The sequence below is a fragment of the Chamaea fasciata genome, unplaced genomic scaffold, assembly GCF_029207755.1.
Source record: "Chamaea fasciata isolate MVZ Bird 193981 ecotype frontalis unplaced genomic scaffold, bChaFas1.0.hap1 SCAF_3, whole genome shotgun sequence".
Lineage (NCBI taxonomy): Eukaryota > Metazoa > Chordata > Aves > Passeriformes > Sylviidae > Chamaea > Chamaea fasciata.
The window spans coordinates 17,708,924-17,728,383 of record NW_027094088.1 but is presented as its reverse complement, the minus strand read 5'-3'; the positions used below and the strand labels follow the sequence as shown (position 1 = coordinate 17,728,383).

Here is a 19,460-nt window from a genome sequence, read left to right as displayed (position 1 = left end):
AGTGGTGCTTTTAGTGGTGCTAAATATAGATTGAATTATTGTATCTCCTAAGCATTTTGAATCACTTAAAGCGTGAATTTAAGAAAACAACTGCAAACAAACCAAACCTTTTTTAGGTGTGTGGAAAGCATCAGGAGAATATAAATTAATGAAAGCTATATGGATTTTAATGATACATAGCTAGCTAAAATCAGTACCATTCTAATAGACTAAAAACAGGGCAAAGTGGCATAAAAAGTGGTATTTCACTCAGTGTCAAACTTAGCTGAGTTCATTATGCAGTGCTTGAATAGTTTGGATGAAAAAAACCAAGAAGGTTTAAGTGTGGCTATGTGTCTAGGTCATTGCATAACCAAAAAATAGATTTAATTAGGCATCCAAAAGTGGGAGGTTTTATCCTGATTTAGAAAAGTGCTAAAGGATGTGCTTATCACTAAGGATATCTTTTCTCAATGTGATTCCTCCACTGAGGAATTGATTTAAGCATTTTCCCCTTGCACTCAGGCATTTTCAGGCAAGTGGTGGTTTATGCCCAATCTGTCAGGGTGGCGGCTTCCTCCTCACAGAGGAACAAGAATGTAACGAAACTCATGTTACAGCTTTTTAATGGGTAAAAAAATAAAAAAACCTTGCTATCTCTTTAGCCATTTACTGTGGGTTGGGGTTCAGGCTGGATTTAGGCAACTTGGTTGGAGCTAGAGCCCTCAGCAGCACTAAATAATACTCAGACAGGTAAAATTAAAAATAGAGTGGTCAGTCCTTTTGTCAGTCCAGGTCAGCTTTGCTTATCTGAATTTCAGTATGTGGTAAAAGAAAGAAGAGGAATTTGCAGGTGTAAACAAGCACTTCACTGTTTTCCGTATGTGGCTTATTATCACATTAAACACTCAGGGCAGAGTTTCTTTTACAGCTGAAAGAATTTACCCAATTTAAGAGTACTCAGCTGAGAATGGAACTGTAGAGACAACACGTCAGAGTGGTAAATCTCGTACTAGTGATGAATAGGAAAATAAATCTTTTGGGTATAACTTTTATGACTTCAGAGCAAATGTCTGTAATGGCTAGCTTGGTGTTTAGAAAAACATTAAGTCCTATAAATAGGAAAATTCTATTAGGTCATTTACTTCCCTTCACTTCTACTTTGTACAATTGCTGATTTGGCAAGCTGCCCCTTTGTGATTGACTTTAATGAAAACTTTGACTTCAGATTGCTTTTCAAGCTTTTACTAATTAACCTCTTATGTGAGCATGTCAGAATTATTCCATGTTTACTTAATGGGAAATGGAGAAACACCCAGTACTTTGGATTTCCTTGCTCCTCAGAACTCTACTTAGACCTCTAGAGGTGCCTATTTCCAAATGCTATGGAAAAACAGGAATAAGCTTGCTTATGCCATTGATTTTGCAATCAGAACCCTGGGAACCTGCTGCTGGAGTGAGTAGATGGACAATCCCTCCCTTCTTAGCAGCAGGACAGAAAATTTCAGTTGACCTGATAATTGTATTGTGATTAATTAGCAAGTTGCTCTTAAAACTGAAAATGAGCCATAATCTTTTAAGACAGTAGAAATAAGTAATGGAGCTCTCTGCTATAAATCTTCATGTTATGCTGCCTGTAAGTTGAGGAGGAAATAAGAGTGGAGATCTTCTTGATCAATATTTAATGTGTACAGAGACCATTTGTGTAGAAGGATTCATAGCCTGTAATTACTTTTCTAATGCTTTTTTGGGACTTCCTATACTCTCTTTACTCCCAGTATTAGACAGTGTTGCTTTTGAAATGTAAACTCTATGAATTCAAGTCTTTATTGTAAGAAAAATCATTTAGAAACTAAGATTTCTTGATTTCACTTAATTTTCTGAACATTTCTCTTGAATTAAGAAAAATAAAAATATTTCACAAAAAAAAATAAAATTAGGTTTGCATATAACAATTCTTCCACTCATAAAGTTTAGAATTAACTAGGTGTTAAAATCCAAGGATGGATGTTATGCTGTAAGACTAGACAGTTAATGTTAGTTAGTTTATGTGTCATGTTGCCAGCCCCTTGCATCTTTGAACTGCAAGTTTCATGGATCATGAGTATGTAAGGTTTGAATATTTTTTTAATGACTATTTTAAAATTAGAGGAGATGGTTTTTTTGGGTTCTACTTTAAAACTGTTTTTTTTCTTTCTCGGATTTTTTCTTAAATGCTTGAGCTTAAAAAAGCCTAAGTAGTGATGTTTCCTCTCATTAAATTTTTGACAAAGCATCTTTTTTCTAGTGGTCCACAATCATGGATAAGCTTGCATTTTTTGTCAGAATCCTGGGGAAAAAGAATAGTGTGATCTGAAAAGCTCTTTAGAGAAGAATGGATTAGTTCTGTGTGCAGCTTTCATTGCTATAGCCCCTCTCCCTGCTCCTCTCCCGCAGCTACGCCGCGCTCATCGCCGACTGGCCCGTGGTGGTCCTGGGCATGTGCACTGTGCTCATAGTGGTGTGTGCACTCGTGGGAATATTAGTTCCAGATCTTCCAGACTTCTCTGATCCACTGCTGGTAAGTCAATATCAATCAGTTGTACTGTCAAACAAGTATTTTTTGTTTACTGGTTTCTCCAGTGGAACCACTAAACAGCAAATGCAAGTACAGCAATTGATACGGTATTAAATCTTGACATTGGAGCAGCATACAAAGCTGCAGTTGCCATCAGAGAATGTTACCCACTAGTTTCCATTCCCTCTGCATTTTGCTAAGGTCATGTGTCCTTCAGCAGAACTGCTTCAGACTGAATAATGTAGATTCATCCCAGTTTTAGATGCACAGCACAGGCTACGTGTTCTAAATCAGGTTTCGAAGAATGAAGGCTGTTAAAGGATCTGTTAAAGGAAAGGGGATTCTGAAGGCCTTCTGGGGATGAAGGGGTAGCCATATTGAAAGGCTAAAAGTAATTTTTACCAGATTCTATTAAATATTGCACTCATTTTTTACTTTCACAAATTGTCTTAAGCATTAATAGCTTTCCAGATTTTCTATTGAAAATATGGCATTTAATTATTACTCTCAAATAAAAATAAACTGTTCCTGTAAGTTGGTATCTGTAGTACAGTATGTGTATCTGTACCTATCTATATGTAATGGATATTTCTTGAAAACAGCCAAGTAGTTAAAATTGTTTCAAAGTCACTTCCAAAATTATTTATATATTTGCCTTATTCTTGGAGAAACAGAGAAGAAATACTTGACAGTTTTTAATCATATTTAACCAATAAAGAGTGATAATTGCGATACAGAAGACGACTTTGTAGAATGCTCTTCCTCTGAAAACCAAGTGTTGAACATTTGATGGGACTAAATCATCATCTCTTCTCAGGGAGAGCAGTAGGACGTGCAAGAATTCTTAATCCCTCGTCACTCTCTTCATTGAGTCATTATTTTGTCTGACTTGTCATAAAGCATTTTACCTCTAAAAGTAGATGCCTGGAGTAATTATGCTTCATAATGAAAACTATCCATCACTTGGATCGTGTTTCCGCTCTCCCGTTTGAGCTAAAGAATGAAAAGCATTAATGGAATTTTGTGCTTCTCTCCCTTTAGGGTTTTGAACCCAGAGGGACAGCCATAGGACAGAGATTGGTCACATGGAACAACATGGTGAAAAACACAGGGTACAAAGCAACACTTGCAAACTATCCTTTCAAATATGCAGATGAGCAAGCTAAAAGGTAAGGCTTTATAGTAAAAATGCATTTTGTTTTATTGGTGGTTCTGTATCTACATCATGCTTTCACCAGTACCCTCTGAAGTTAATATGTATACTGCCACTGATTTCAATAAATACAGAATCTAGTGTTTTACAGTTATTAAGGCCTTTCATATCAGGCTAGATATTTTCCCATCGGAAGGTTTTTTAAAAAATGTATGATTTTACTTTTCTCTGTGGATATTTTTGGTACTGGACTCAATGTCCTTTCATCTGAAGTCTCTTAAATGAAAGAAAAAATTAAATTATTATTTTGGTTTTTGTATACCAAAATCAGATTGGTAAAAATATGTTTTCTCATGTGTAAGAGCTGTTAAGGTGTGTGACTTGTTTGGATGGTTCTTCTTTTAATAATTTCTTTGCCAAGGTAAAGTAAAACTCTTTATTCTGGTTTAGTCATCAAGATGACAGATGGTCAGATGATCACTATGAAAGAGAGAAGAGGCAAGCAGACTGGAACTTCCACAAGGATACCTTTTTCTGTGATATTCCAAGTAAGTGGAAAAATGATATAAGAAAAACTAAAAACTTCTGACAAGTTAGAGTTTTCTGAACTCTTCTGCATATTGTATGCCATATTAGGAAGATATTTTTTACTTCAAATATACACACAATAAACACCTCCTTTCTTAGTGCAGAAATCTTGATAAAATTGGGCTGAAATGTTTCAAAGTCACTTTCAAAATTATTTAAAGATTTGCCTTACTGGTTTTATTCTATTGGCTCTTCCTCAGAATAAACTGTATTTACTTGAAGTGCTTCCTTTAACTCTTTCCATTCCTGTAAGGGATTTTATTAGTTCTTGGTAGTACTGAACATTGTAAAGTCAGTGTCTTGTGTGTGGTTAGAGATGTAGTCCTTAATTCACACTTGGGAAGAAGTTGTGTTTTGTCTGTGTCATGAACTTAATTCTAAAAAACCTAAATCAAAATACTTTTCCTGTATATGTCCTAAAGGCATCAACCAGTTATATTGTGTACAGAATGTAGGGGTTTGTTTATGGAAAAAAAAATACATACCAAAAAACCCAACAAAGAAAATATCCCCCTCAAAGAAACAGAAATAAAAATAAAATGTCCCCACCTTAAAGCACTGTAGGCTTATGAAGCTAAGTTAAACCAGAGGACAAAAGAGACAAAGTCTTTTGACTTTTTACAAGGCACTGCAGAACTTTGATAAGTCCATTCTGGCAGAGAGATGTAGATCTTGCCTCTATTCATAGAAGGACCTGAGCTCTTTTGTGGCTACTTCCACATGTGAGGACTGATAACAGAGCACAAAAACACAATTGTGAAATTATTTGTTTAGATTACTTGGTCTAAGGGAGCAATGACCAGGGAAAACCGGGGTGAAGAACAGATTTTTATTCTTTTTTTCAATTACAATATGGTCTTACATCTAAGTGAGAGGATGGGAGCAAGGTCATCATTTCTGCTCCTGTGAACAGAACGGAATTAGACTGAGCATGTCATGAGTAAGGGAGAGGAAATGTACTTAGTACTCTGCTGAGCATTAACTTGGAGCAGAATTAACTCCTCTTGTCCAGGCTGCTGTTCTGCACAGTCTCACTCTCCTTCTTTCCTCTGCTGTTTCTGCATAGTCTCAGTTGTGACAGTCATGAAGGAATTGCATTTCTATGGGAAAAATTTGCCAGTCCATAATGTAAAGGAAACAGTTGATTTCTTCTTGACCCACTTTTGTCATTCCTGGTATCTTTCTTTGTTTGCTCCAGGACCTCTAGATTTCAGTTCCCTTGATCCTAAAGCACGGTTGGAAATAATGAAACACTGCCCCTGAGTCTTTTCATTGCAGCCTTGTGGAAGGCAAAAATTCTGCAGCTTCACAGCAGTGGGAAAAATTCAGCCTTTTGGGTTTTTGGAATATTTAATTAATGTGATAATGTTTCTTAACCTAAAGTATCATACTGTGTTAGGCAGTACTATATATTTGTGCTTGCATATTTGTTTCCCTTCTGAGCTCTGCAGACAGATCTCACTGCCGCTAAGTAATTATTTCCTTTCCTAAATCTGTCTTCTGATAAATGTGATTTAATTTGTAATTTAAGTTCCATGCGTCTGAACTGTGGAATTCTTGAAAATGGCCTCAAGGATATCACAACAATTTCCACTGCAGTCATTTGCTTCTAAAGCAAAAACATTTTTGTAGAAACAGCTTTATAATTATTATTTATATTCCCAAATGACTTACTAAATCAGCCTTTGATTACTATTATCAGTGTACTGCCATTATGCTGTGCCAAGAATTTCATAGTTTGCTGATTAGATCTTTTGATTTTTATTTGTTTGTCATATTTCAGAAGATAGTTTGCTTGAATAGAAGTCTGTAGAGCTTCTGAGTGGTATGTAGTATTGAAGATTCCATATTTGCTATAAGCACTTTAAGGAAATGGAAACTTTCATGTGGAGTGAGTCTTACAGATAAACAGCTCATCTTGAAAAGGAGGTGAATTCCCATGACTCGACAAAGATTTCACGTGTGTCATTTGGGTGGTGGGGTTTTGCCTCAGCCTTTGATACCAGGCCCACCCAAACAACCAGTGAAAAACCCCTTCTGTAATTTCAGGTGATCGCTATTCACGAGTGGTGTTTACATCAACAGAAGGAGAGAATTTATGGAATTTGAATGCAATTAAGTCAATGTGCAATGTAGACGACTTGAGGGTAAGTCAGTATGGCATTTGTTTCACTTGCAGATACAGAGCATGCATTTGAAACTTTGTTTTGCTGCCCACTGCCATCCAGTAGCATATTAGAGGACTTTATGTGATTCAGCTCCTGTCACATGGTCAGTCAGCATGTACATGAAGTTAAAAAACAACTTTCAGTTTGTAGATCAGGTTATGTATTGGGCAATTTCCTTGAGTTTTCTACTAATAGCATCCAGAATGGGGCAGAAGAGTGTTGCTTCAGGAAAGGACTATCATAACTTTTACTGTGTGTTTCCTCATAGAATATTATTCCATGGAGTTTTGTCCTTGGGTCCCAGCAAAGAAATGACTTTTCTTGTGTTTTCACTTCCAGGTGAACTAGCTATAATCTCATAGTACATGCAGTTTTCTCTGACACCCAGTGGATCACTCAAATTTTTTTTTTTTTGTTAGTTTAGAGTAGGTTGGCAAATGGACAGCAAAGGAACTTAGGTAAAATAGCTAGAAACACAGCCCAGTTAATTAGATGTGGATAATGATACTTGAAGAGTAATACTAATTTTCTCTTTAAAGTTTACTTTATCTGTAAAATATAAGCTTGTCACTTGCTGGAGTGAACTCCTTTGAACCTCTGGTTAACCATGAACTTTTGGTTCACACACTGATGAGTTTGCATGGAAATGAAGCAATATGTTTTTTGTCTGTTAATATTGAACAAATAATTTCCATTTTGCTCTTCTCCAAAACAAAAATAATCATATACAATTATATTTTAGTAATTAAATTATTAATTTAAAAATTTAATTCATACTAATTATGAAATCATATTAATTAATATTTCTCATTTATTTAATGAGAAATATTTTCATTATTAGATTGATCATTGCCTATTAGATAAGTGTATTAATTTAGCAAATTTCCAAACTGTTTTTTCTACAACAGCCATCATCTGCTGGATTAAAATATTGAGCTGTAGTGGAACATTGTATAATGAATCCCCCTTGGTAGTGGGCTGACAGGCATTTTGTCCTGGTTGGCCTCCTTTGGTGGAAGTGGGTTTTGTCCTCACAGGCTGGTGAAATGTTCCTTATTTCCCCATCAGAGATGATTGCACTGACAGGATGGCTCATGTGGTTTTATCACTTATCTCTTGCAGTCAGAATGAGCCAGGTGAGCAGAGTACAGAATCTAAAGCAGCCCAGCTCAGTTTTGAATGAATCACCAGTTCAATCAGGAGATCCAGGGGAGGATAACCTTTAGCAGGGGTAAAAATTGAGACTAAGGGAGGAGATGCTAATCTGAGCCTTTAGCTGTAGTTTAGTCACACAGGCAGCTGATGCAGGTGAAGCCCAGGTAGTGTAGATCATTGCAAAGCAATGCAGTCTGAATTATAAAACATCATTCTGTTTAACCGAAGGCAGTTAATTACCTCTGAAGAATCTCTCTGTAATGATTGCATTACTCCTGAGAATTTTTTCTTTACTTCCTCCCCATCTGCTCACCTTGATAAAAATGTATTATATCAAATACTTCTGTACTTTCCGAGGGAAGGATGAAACTACTTTACTACAACAAACAAGCCCCATAAAACCAGCTCTTCTTATGAAATAAGAACACTGAGGAAAATAAAATGTTTGCTGCATCATCTACACACACAGTTGTGTAGATATTTATAAAGAATATTGTTGTAAATAATGTTTTTGTAGATCTTTATTTGTAAAATACCTTAGGAATAAAGTATTTGAACACCTTAGCTGAGCAGAACAAGAGTGCATCATGTTAGCAGCATTGATTTTTAGCTAGTTCGTATAGGAAACAAATGAATGTGGTTGGGTTTTGCTATTATTGCTGGTCTGTGCATGTAAATTAATTATAAAAATTAGATACTCAGGGCTCAGAAGGGATGAAGTTTTTTTATAGTTTCTTTTAAAAATGTTTGTTACTTCCAAATAGAATTTTTAATTATTTTAACATTTTCTAGCAGTTTTTAAATACTTCTAACACTTCTTAGAACTTACAAAGTGCTGTGCTATGTCCCACTTCTGAATGCTGAGTTCTGCTAGCAGCCAGTCCCTAGGGAGGGAGAGGATGCTGGCTTGCACTGCAGCCATAACAGAAAATCCATGACTTTGGTGACCTTCTGGTCTTACAGACTCTTTCCTGGCTATAGTTATTTTTGGTTTTGAGTTCATGCCTGTTTAGGGCCACAGTTCTGTTGAGTTAAGTGGTAAAGCTTTCTGTATTCAAAGACAGGAAAATCAGGCACTGCTTGCTGGGAATGCAAACCTTAGAATTTATATATTTTTCTGATGATAAGCAGGATATCAGCACCAACTAGTATTGGCTTTTGCATGGAACTAACAGCGTATCCTCTAGGTATTAATTGTATTCCCATCTGCTTGTAACTACTTTAACTATGGGTTTTACTGACACTTAGGGGCTCTACCCTGCAGCTGTTTAGCATATGCTAGTCCTATAATCTTCATGGAAACTTTATATACAAAATATAGGAGGTGTTTTAATTTTTTTACTACTTGGATAAGAAGAGCTTTTTTTTTTTTTTTAACCTGTTAATTGCAGAATGTTTTCCCTATAAACTGTAAACAGTTATTTTATAAATTTTAATGACTATATATTATGTCTTCAGGCTGCTTCCCCAAAGCAGTGGATTTGTGATTCTCTGTCACTGCAGAGAGCCGTTTGGGCAGATCTGCCCACAGATGCGTGCAGGTTGCAGAATTTAGTTTCCTTGCTTGCTCCAAAATAAATTAAAGTGATGCCAGTGGCAACCCAGGTCTGGAAACACCAGAATGACCTTTCCAGTTCCTTTGGATCACCAACAAAGCCCAGTGCTGCAATCTATTAACATTTTACGTAGTATTTTAATGAGCTATCAGGAGCTAAGTTTTGTATTTTACTTTCTAATTTCCAGCTGCCAGCTCATGTTACTTTATCTTTGGCAGCAGTTACTTTGCCAGTGAATGTTTATGGCCTGCAGCAAGTGTAGAAGAACAGTATATAAATCTCATTGTCCCATCTTGAACCTGAATACAGAGAGAAGACAATACAATCCTTTCCTCCCAGTTTGCCTATTATATCCTCATAGGACTAGCCTGGAGATGTGCCATCAAAAACACAGATATGCTATTCCAGTGCTTCCTTTTATTTAGTAGGTTGTTCAGTTTTTCCTGAGTTTGCATGTGTGAGTGTTTTTATCTGGAAACAATCAAACGTGAATTATCCTGTTTTTTTGGAGTGCCAGTTTGTTATTGTTCAGAAACTGGTTGGCAAAATTTGGTCCATATTAAAGCTTTTATAGCTGCTGAGAGAATCCCTGAGTATATTTTTTGGTCTGCATTATGAAGGATTGCTAATCATAAGGCTGTGCCATTCTGCTGAAGAAAAAAAAGAAAAAAAGGCTAAGTGGTTTCTTTAGGATCACCTAAATTTAAAGCATACATGGACAACAGTTTCAGGGTGCACTCCTATGAAACCTGAAGCAGATGGCTTTATTTATGTGACTGTATAAATATGTGTTCATTCTGTGTAACTTGATCAAAACAGAACTTTTACATATATCTTAACTATTTTAAGGATAATTTCACATATAACAGAAGTTCTGTTTTTTGAGACTTTTATTCCTCGTGCTTTCCAAAGATTGAGTTTTCTCAACTTGAGAATATTTCCCAGATATAACCTTGTTACTCAAGCGTTTCAGTTCTAGTTTATAGTTACTTTCAGTTTGCCTAGAAGTGTCTTGTGGTCATTTAGCTAAGTCGTGCTCTTACTGTCTTCAACTAAATCTGGAGCATTCTAGAAGCAAAAGAAAAATATTCCCATAAGGGATTAAGGCTCATTTAGTTCAGGAGAATCTTTAACCAGAATGTGCCGTGCACTGTGGGTGTAGTGTTCAGAGGCATGACCTCTTATTTTGGGGTGCTTCTTGACAGTGGAATTATCTTGTGCTTGTGCTTTGGAAATCCTGCATGACTTAGGGACATGCAGTGCCTGGGTGGTAGGCAGAGCTGTTTGGGGACAGTGCCTGCCTGCTGTACAAGAGCTAAAAAAGACTTACAAAATCAGGGTTGTAGAAGAGAGATCAGGTGATGGAAGTTATGGTAAAGCTGTCGCATCCTTCCTTTCAGGAGGGTAAGCCCTTGCCTCTCCTAGGAGCTTCAGGATATGATTCTAAGCAGACTGCAACTTCACTGATGTATGGCTGATTGTTTAGTCTCAGGAGTATAGCATGAGATAATAGAAGAGAGTTAACAGTCCTCAGTCTGGAAAGAAACAAAACACCTCAGTGGATCTTCAAATAGTACTCTTAACACTTCTGCCAATTCTGTGCCATTGTGACAAGTCTGTATACTGGCTGGTTTAGTCTGCTGCATGTAAGAGGATACTGATCAAAAGCAGTGCATGTGGAAATAAGAATTTGAAATGTTAGCATCAAAGGACTGAATTTTCATAATTTAAAGTAATTTCTTGGGTTGGTTTTTGGTTTTTTTTGTTTTGTTTTTTTGGTGTTTTGGTTTTGATTTTTTTTGTTTGGTGTTTTTGGTGGGTTTTTTTTTTTGTTACTGAATGTTTCAGACTGTTACTCTAGATTGGATTTTTCTCCCTGTCTGTCTTCATACAGATCAGATCCCATTCCCAGTTTGGTGATCTCTGCCAGAGAGCCACTGCTGCTTCGTGCTGTCCCAGCTGGACACTGGGCAACTATATTGCTATTCTGAACAACAGGTCATCGTGTCAGAAAATCGTCGAACGGGATGTCTCTCACACCCTAAAGCTGCTTCGCACTTGTGCCAAATACTACTACAACGGGACCCTGGGGCCGGACTGCTGGGATATGAATGCCAAAAGGAAGGACCAGCTCAAGTGTACAAACGTGCCTCGCAAATGTACCAAGTACAATGCTGTTTACCAGATCCTTCACTACCTAGTGGACAAGGATTTCCTAAGCCCAAAGACAGCTGACTATGTCTTACCAGCTTTAAAATACAGCATGCTCTTCTCTCCGACCGAGAAAGGGGAAAGCATGATGAGTATTTACCTAGATAACTTTGAGAACTGGAACGCTTCTGATGGTGTCACAACCGTCACAGGGATTGAGTTTGGAATAAAACATAGGTTGTTTCAAGATTACCTGTTGATGGATACTGTGTATCCTGCCATAGCCATTGTAATTGTTCTGTTAGTTATGTGTGTGTACACCAAGTCCATGTTTATCACGCTGATGACTATGTTTGCAATAATTAGTTCCTTGATTATTTCTTATTTTCTCTATCGGGTAGTATTTAATTTTGAGTTTTTTCCGTTCATGAATCTCACAGCATTGATTATCCTTGTTGGGATTGGAGCAGATGATGCTTTTGTCTTATGTGATGTTTGGAACTACACAAAGTTTGATAAACCTCATGCTGGAACTTCTGAGACAGTGAGCATCACATTGCAACACGCTGCTCTTTCCATGTTTGTCACGAGTTTTACAACCGCTGCTGCCTTCTATGCTAATTATGTCAGCAATATCACAGCAATCAGGTGTTTTGGTGTTTATGCTGGCACTGCCATTCTGGTGAATTATGTTTTGATGGTTACATGGCTGCCTGCTGTAGTTGTATTACATGAACGATATCTTCTCAATATTTTCAGTTGCTTTAAGAAACCTCAGCAGAGGGTATACAACAACAAAAACTGCTGGACAGTATTGTGCCAAATGTTCCACAAGATTATTTTTGCAGTCTCAGAAGCATCCAGGATATTTTTTGAGAAAGTTTTGCCATGCATTGTTATCAAATTTCGGTATATTTGGCTTTTCTGGTTCCTTGCCTTAACAATTGGTGGAGCATATATCGTGTGTGTAAATCCAAAGATGAAACTGCCATCACTGGAGCTCTCCGAGTTTCAGGTATTTAGGTCTTCTCACCCATTTGAACGATACGATGCAGAATACAAAAAACTCTTTATGTTTGAACGTGTCCACCATGGAGAAGAGCTCCACATGCCAATTACAGTAATCTGGGGTGTCACACCTGAGGATAACGGTGACCCTTTAAACCCTAAAAGCAAAGGAGAGCTGCAGCTAGATACCAGTTTTAATATCGCTAGCCCAGCTTCACAGGTTTGGATTTTACGTTTCTGTCAGAAGTTAAGAAATCAAACCTTTTTTTATCAGACAGAAGAACAAGACTTCACAAGCTGCTTCATTGAAACATTTAAGCAGTGGATGGAAAATCAAGATTGTGATGAGCCATCTCTTTACCCCTGCTGCAGCCACTGGAGCTTTCCGTACAAACAAGAAGTTTTTGAATTATGTATCAAGAGAGCTATAATGGAGCTAGAAAGAAGCACAGGGTACCATTTAGATAGCAAAACCCCAGGGCCTCGCTTTGACCTTAATGACACCATCAGGGCAGTGGTGTTGGAGTTCCAAAGCACCTACCTCTTCACACTGGCTTATGAGAAAATGCATCAGTTCTACAAAGAGGTGGACTCATGGATTTCAAGTGAGCTTAGTTCTGCTCCTGAAGGTCTTAGCAATGGTTGGTTTGTGAGTAACCTTGAATTTTACGATCTTCAGGACAGTCTTTCTGATGGTACTCTGATTGCCATGGGCCTTTCAGTTGCAGTTGCATTTAGCGTAATGCTTCTCACAACTTGGAACATAATCATAAGCCTTTATGCAATAGTTTCAATAGCTGGAACTATTTTTGTAACTGTAGGTTCTCTGGTTCTTCTTGGGTGGGAGCTGAACGTGTTGGAATCCGTCACAATCTCGGTGGCTGTTGGCTTGTCAGTGGACTTTGCTGTCCATTATGGAGTGGCGTATCGCTTAGCCCCTGACCCTGACCGAGAGGGGAAGGTCATTTTTTCTTTAAGCCGTATGGGTTCTGCTATTGCAATGGCTGCCTTGACGACATTTGTAGCTGGGGCAATGATGATGCCCTCGACAGTGCTGGCATACACTCAGCTGGGCACTTTCATGATGCTTATAATGTGCATTAGTTGGGCTTTTGCAACGTTCTTCTTCCAGTGCATGTGCCGATGCCTTGGGCCCCAGGGCACTTGTGGTCAGATCCCACTACCCAAAAAACTGCGGTGTAATGCCTTCTCTCAGGCCTTTTCAGGAGCCCAAGGAGGCAGAAGTCAAAACAAATCACATCCTGTTAGCAAGTATCAGCTGGACTCCAGAAGTCAAAAACCAGAAATGGAGCATGAGCACTATGAGCTTGAACCTCTGGCGTCACAAACCGGAATCTGTAACCCTGCAGAGAAAGTGACATATGAAGAAACTCATATCTGCTCAGAGCTCTTCAACAGCAGGCCCCAAAACTCGTGTGTGCCTATGCATCCAGCCTATAATAGTGAAGTCAGTAAAGGCATCAAAAATGTTGCTAATTCTGGTGTGCTGCAGACGTCTATTGACCAGCACACCATATGCCCGATTTTCTCTCAAAGCAGGCAGTGTAGCTGTCCTGATGCATACAAGCAGGTGGCAGTGAAGTGGAGTCCACACTCCTGTCAGCAGTTAAGTGACACCTTCTGTTACCAGTGTTCTCCTTCTCCGGGGACTGTGCAGATCCAAAGCTCTGTAGCTCCTATAAATGCTTTACAGCAACCTGCTGAGGGTTACGTGCATCCAGTCCAGCACGTCCTCCATTGCAGCTGCCTTCAGGGAAGGCTCAAAAGAACGGTGACACAAAACTCTCTGCCTAAAAACTTTTTCCTCCAGTCTGTGCAACAGTTCCAGGCACATCAAAGAATAAACAGGACAGATACACATGCTCATCAAAACCCAGAGGAAAATGTAAGAACTGTTCCAAAGGTGATGAGCTCCTCACAGTTCCTCTGCCGAAACGCAGCGCCTCTAATAGTGCGTTGCTCTGAATGTGAGAACAGCCTCTCAAATAACCAAAAGGGATTCTCTCAGCAGTCAGACAAGTGTGATGAAAAGGGTGGTACAGAAGCGAATGGGGTGGAAAGCAAGAAAGCCTCTCTGTCAAAGCAGAAAAAGAAAGCTGAGAGCAAGATAGATCAGCATTCATTGCAGAATGACCGAGTTTTGAAGGCTGATCAAAATGATAAAAAACACCTGCTGACCAGGTCAGGGAGAGAGGCTCGCTCTGAGGGTTGCCATGAAAGCTCACACTGTTGTGGCAAGGCAATCGCAGTGAAGTGCAATTCCGTTGACTGTCAAATGCCAAACATCGAAGCCAATGTGCCTCCTATGTTAATGCGCCCAGAACTTTCCAATGAAAGTTTGTTAATAAAAACACTATAATAAACCTTTTATTTGGCAATCCAGCGTCTTTCTTTTAAAAGTAGGTTTAAAGCACTAGAAAGGAAAGTCCTGAATAAATATGAATTATAATTTGCCTTTTGGAATGAAAAATGTATTTTATAGAACAATAACATTTATACATTTCATAAAGCCATTACATGTAGTAAAACCTGATGTTGTCCAGAATGTTTTTTTGCTATAACTTATAAGGTGGATTATGCTTCATTTAGGTTTTTTTCCAGGGCATTAGTGTTTGATTTCTCCGTATAAACCATCTCAAGAAATAAAGCATTACAAAGAAACTCTCCCTGTTCTGAAGCCAGGGCTTGTGAGATCGATAACATTTGGGGCATACTGAGATTGCCACATTTCCTTAGTACATCATTTACCTTTATTCTACTGTTGCCTTGGCAGGCGTCTGCACACCTTGAAACAGCAGCAGGACTGTAACTGTGTTCTTTCAGGATTGTTTGACAGATCAGCTCTGCAGGGTAGCCTGTTTGGGGAATATTTTTGACTATTCATCCTAACAAAATCTAAAGAAAAGTTCTGGAGGTCTACAGCATTTGCGCTGCCTGTGTTGCATTTCTGTGTATATAGTGCAATAAAACATTTTAAACTGCCTTTCTGGCAGTTACTGTATAGACTTTACCATTACATACCTGAGAATACAGGTGGAAACAATAGTCAGTGAACATTATTGACTTCTCAGTGATGACAACAAAAATACAGTTTATGCAGCTGACAGATAGATGTATGTAAAATCAGGAGTTGTAAAATTGGACATGAAGTGCCTTGCAATACTGAACATTTTCCCACAGAGTTAATCCACTGTGGAGAAAGGCGTAGTTAATGCACAGGTTCTAGACTTACTGCCAACAGTATCAGATTAAGTCAACCCTAAAAGCTCAGAAACATAAATTAAAGTATTGTGTTCTGAGTGTTCCTATCTGGAGAAGTTCCAAGATGAAGTTACAAATACTGAACTAAACCATGTAACCAAGACATTGGGTTTCAGATGTTGTATCTGTGTAAGTACCGGGTTTAGTCACATGATAGCTGTGGGTAATCATAGGAATACTTGCTGGTCTTGTCAGTCAGGGAGAGTGGATTTGAGAGCTGGAACTGTGTAGCGTGTCATAATTTCTGTGTACCTTAATGGCAAATCTCTCTTCATTTCATCGCTTGGTTATGCTGATGATGTTGATTTATGAGACACGGAAGATAGATTTCATGGGCAGATGTGATCTCAGGTATTCAGTGTGTAATGAATCACTGGAGGAAAAGTCTGGCTAATTCTGTCCTAGTGTTCATGTTGAAGGCATGCAGAAGGTTCACATCATGCAACAAACCACTTTGGTTTGGCTGGGACTAGTGATGTTAGTGCTTATATGACCCTGTGACTAGAAGAGGTTGAAATCTACAGGAAAACCTAAATTAGTTTTACATGGTTTAAGAAGAGCATCATTCTTTCTTAGTTATAAAATAAAACTCAGTTTTAGTTACCTTGGAACTTGTCACTCAGTTTAGAACCTCATTCTTTAGGTTGTAATGAGAGCAATTCAAGGCTTTTCTGTGCACTACAGATGCCATAAATTACAAGCTAACACTTGCAGTGCTAGCAATCAAAGACATTTAAGGGAACAAGAAATAAACTGGATTGTTGCTGTTGTCCAGCTTTTTCCCTGCTCACCATACGTGCTTGAGGGTAGTTTGTCAGACCTTGTCAAAGCAGCACATTATGCTTACCATGGTGCCTGTCACATGAGCTGTCACTCACAGCTTTGAGACATGGGCCTTTGGGGAGGTCCCCAGGCAATGCATCTACAGAACAGAGAACTTTGTCAACTGATGAGCTCAAAATGAGATGTGTCCCTAAGCCAGTTTTCCATCCTGCATTCTGGGTAAGGAAACCACCTTCGATCGCTTGTATTAATAACTAGTTTTGTAATGGTGATGTAAGTGACAGAGATTAATGTTCTGTTTCCATGATGATCTATATGTTCTTAAAGGCTGATAAAGTGAGAAAAATGGGGCAGATAAGGAGTTCTGATGTTCTGTGCTCATAGGAAAGATTAAAATGAACTAATGTGCTTGGCTAGTGAACAGGACCATTGCTGTATCTGCCTTCTGTGACTTTGCCATTTCCTCTCTGCAAACTGCTTTATCTTTTCCAAATCAGTTAGCTGGACAGGGAGCAATCACTGACTTAGATAAGTTTGATACTTATGGATGTAGCACCGTGTGTGTGTGTGTGTGTGTGTGTGTGTGCTACATCTGTGTCAATTCAGGTGTAGACTCTAAAATCCAAGCCATTGCAACTCCTGGAGAGTGGAAGAGAATAGGAATTTGTTCCAGTGACAGATGAAGGCTGATGAGGCTGTGCATTACTCTAGCCCCAGAAAGTCCAGGAGAGAAATAAATAAATGCTAATAATAAAGTTTTTAAAGGCCACTGGGAACACGCAAGGATAGGTGGAATTCTGTTCCACTCCAGAAAATTTTAACAAGAACCATTACATCCTGCTCAGACATATCTCAAAGACTTGCCAGGGATGGCCAAGACCCAAGGGAAGCTGATGAGCTTAAAATACTGGAATTTCCATTAACTAATTTTCTGTCAGAGGTCCTCCCTTGCTTTGGGATTTCATGGGGGGTGTGGATGTGTGCACACCACACAGATTGGCTCAGTGAGGTGCTTCTCTTGGAGGCTGCCCAGGTGGGGTGAGGGCCCTGCCACTGCCTCGTGCTTCCTCCGGGAAGTAACATGGTCCTGGGTTTAGAAGATGCAGAGCTTTATTTCTATGGATAATTTATGCTGGGATGTTTAGGAATTGTTTTGCCAGTGATGACACATGTAACTTCAGATGTGACAGGTGAGCTTTCTGCCTTTCCAAAGTCTAGGAAAGACTTGATGGTAACTTGTACATGTAGGGAGTCTTTAAAGTGACACCTCTTTGATTATTCAAGGAAGCAAAGAGACTTTATGTGAGAAGACAGTGGTCTCTTTGTGGCTCTTAAGTTGCTGGTATGCTTTCCTCAGGAATGAAGACTACAAGTACGAATATTCCTGAGAGTGAGGCTTGTATCTGAGACCAACTGCCTCAAATGTGCTAAATTTGCTTTACCCAGAGGAAAAAAATTATATTTAGCATAATAGATACCTTAGTTATCTGTATTGTCCTTAGGATCTGTGTTTTTCAGGTTATAGCCACATTTATAGCGTGGGTAATAAATTGATCAGTTTAACAAAAAAGATGAAAGTTTCACTAAGTTCTTTAAAATATTGAACCCGGCTCAACAAATAATCACTGGAGATGCAGCTACCTCATATAAAGGATTGGGGGGTGGGTAGGTAGCTGATAAAGTAATGTAAAGGAGTTTTAAATTACTGTTTCATTGTTTGTGTTTTCAAAGAAAATTAAAATCCATCTTTTTACAATCACCCATAATCACTTTAATTTGATCTTTAGAACTGATGTGGGAGAATTGCTTTGAAGTGCTTTGAATTAGGAACACCCCTCATTTTGCCAGATGAAGCCCTGGCAGTCAGTCCAAGAGAGCTCTAAAAATACAGGTTGACAAATGACAAAAATTTTGCACTGTAAGAAATGTCAAATGTGATAAAAATTGAATATGTTTTATTTATACAAAGAATGTTATACTACTTAATACAGGTAGCAGATGGGTGATTCAGGCTAGAATCACACTGACTTAATTGAATTGGACCTTAAATTTTTTCCACATGCTGGCAAGGTATATTAAATTTTACTTCTGCCAATAACATCTGAAGTGCCTATACATGCAGCATTGGATTTATGATGTTGAGCTGGGACACCATCCTACTAAGTGTTGCATATTCCCACAGTGCTAAACAAGTCTCGCCTTTGCAATAAAAAGCTCAGCCTGGAGAAGTTACAGTCTGGAAGACAGGCAAGAGCTTCTCTGAGTTCTTAACAGATCTCTACAGACTCATGAATTTGGATCCAATGTCACTGTTGCAGAGCTACCCTCACTTTAATTGTGTTATCCTTTGACTATTTATTCACTAACTTTATCAGAAAAAGGTCTCTGAGGTCTGCAGAGCCTGTGACATAGATCATGCACAGCTTAGAGAGGCTGCAGCTTTTAGGTAATACTGTCTGAATACTAAGCAGTCTGAAACCAAGGACTCTTGACTTTGCTGTTTCCCTTTACTTGGCAGCCTGTATTCCAAGAGTTTTTCCTAAGATCCCCACTTCAGAAAGTTGCATGGAGTCAGGTGTTTCCTGCAGACACGTAATTTGGAGTATTTTGGTGCACCTGAAATGTATTAAAAGTAGTATGTCTAGCTTGGGTTTGGATTCTGTTATTTTAGGTTTTGATCAATGTCACTTTACCTGGAAATGGATAGATGTATTCCAGAGAAACAGCTGCTTGTTGCTTTCATTTAAATTCTGTTAGTTAGAAATGTATGTTGAGTCTAGTTCCCAAGCTGTTAATTTAAAACTGATGCCCATCTGTCTTCTTAAAAGCAGCAGGATAACACTTGCTCTCTTGCTGAGGGCTGGCCACAATGGTGGCAGTGTTCAAAGTTGAACCCTTCCAGCAGTGAGTCTTTAGAGCAGACAGATGGCTTTGCTTTGAGGCCTAAACAAACCTTCTTAAACCCTTGTAAAGCCTTAACCAAAATTGTCTGTAGATTAATCTTAATAGCAATTCTAGAACGTTTCCCTGTGGCTTAGGAAAGGAGCAGATCATTCATGGCTGACTAGTTAGTAATGCTG

The 19,460-nt window shown here is 38.6% G+C and overlaps 1 protein-coding gene across 5 annotated transcripts in view; it reads left to right on the top strand.

Moving 5' to 3' along the window:
- DISP1 (dispatched RND transporter family member 1) overlaps nt 1-14,704 on the top strand; it is an 87,285-nt gene extending 72,581 nt beyond the window's left edge. For 3 of the 5 annotated variants that reach the window (XM_066178198.1, XM_066178199.1, XM_066178200.1), the window contains exons 4-8: nt 2,416-2,539; nt 3,578-3,705; nt 4,140-4,237; nt 6,327-6,424; nt 11,051-14,704. In XM_066178198.1, coding sequence (XP_066034295.1) covers nt 2,416-2,539; nt 3,578-3,705; nt 4,140-4,237; nt 6,327-6,424; nt 11,051-14,695 — 4,093 coding nt within the window. In that variant the 3' untranslated portion in view covers nt 14,696-14,704. Of the gene's footprint in view, nt 1-963; nt 980-1,414; nt 1,436-2,415; nt 2,540-3,577; nt 3,706-4,139; nt 4,238-6,326; nt 6,425-11,050 lie in introns of those variants that run through there. The other 2 variants (XM_066178203.1, XM_066178201.1) reach the window with 2 other exon arrangements.
- Nucleotides 14,705-19,460: the final 4,756 nt, after the last annotated feature.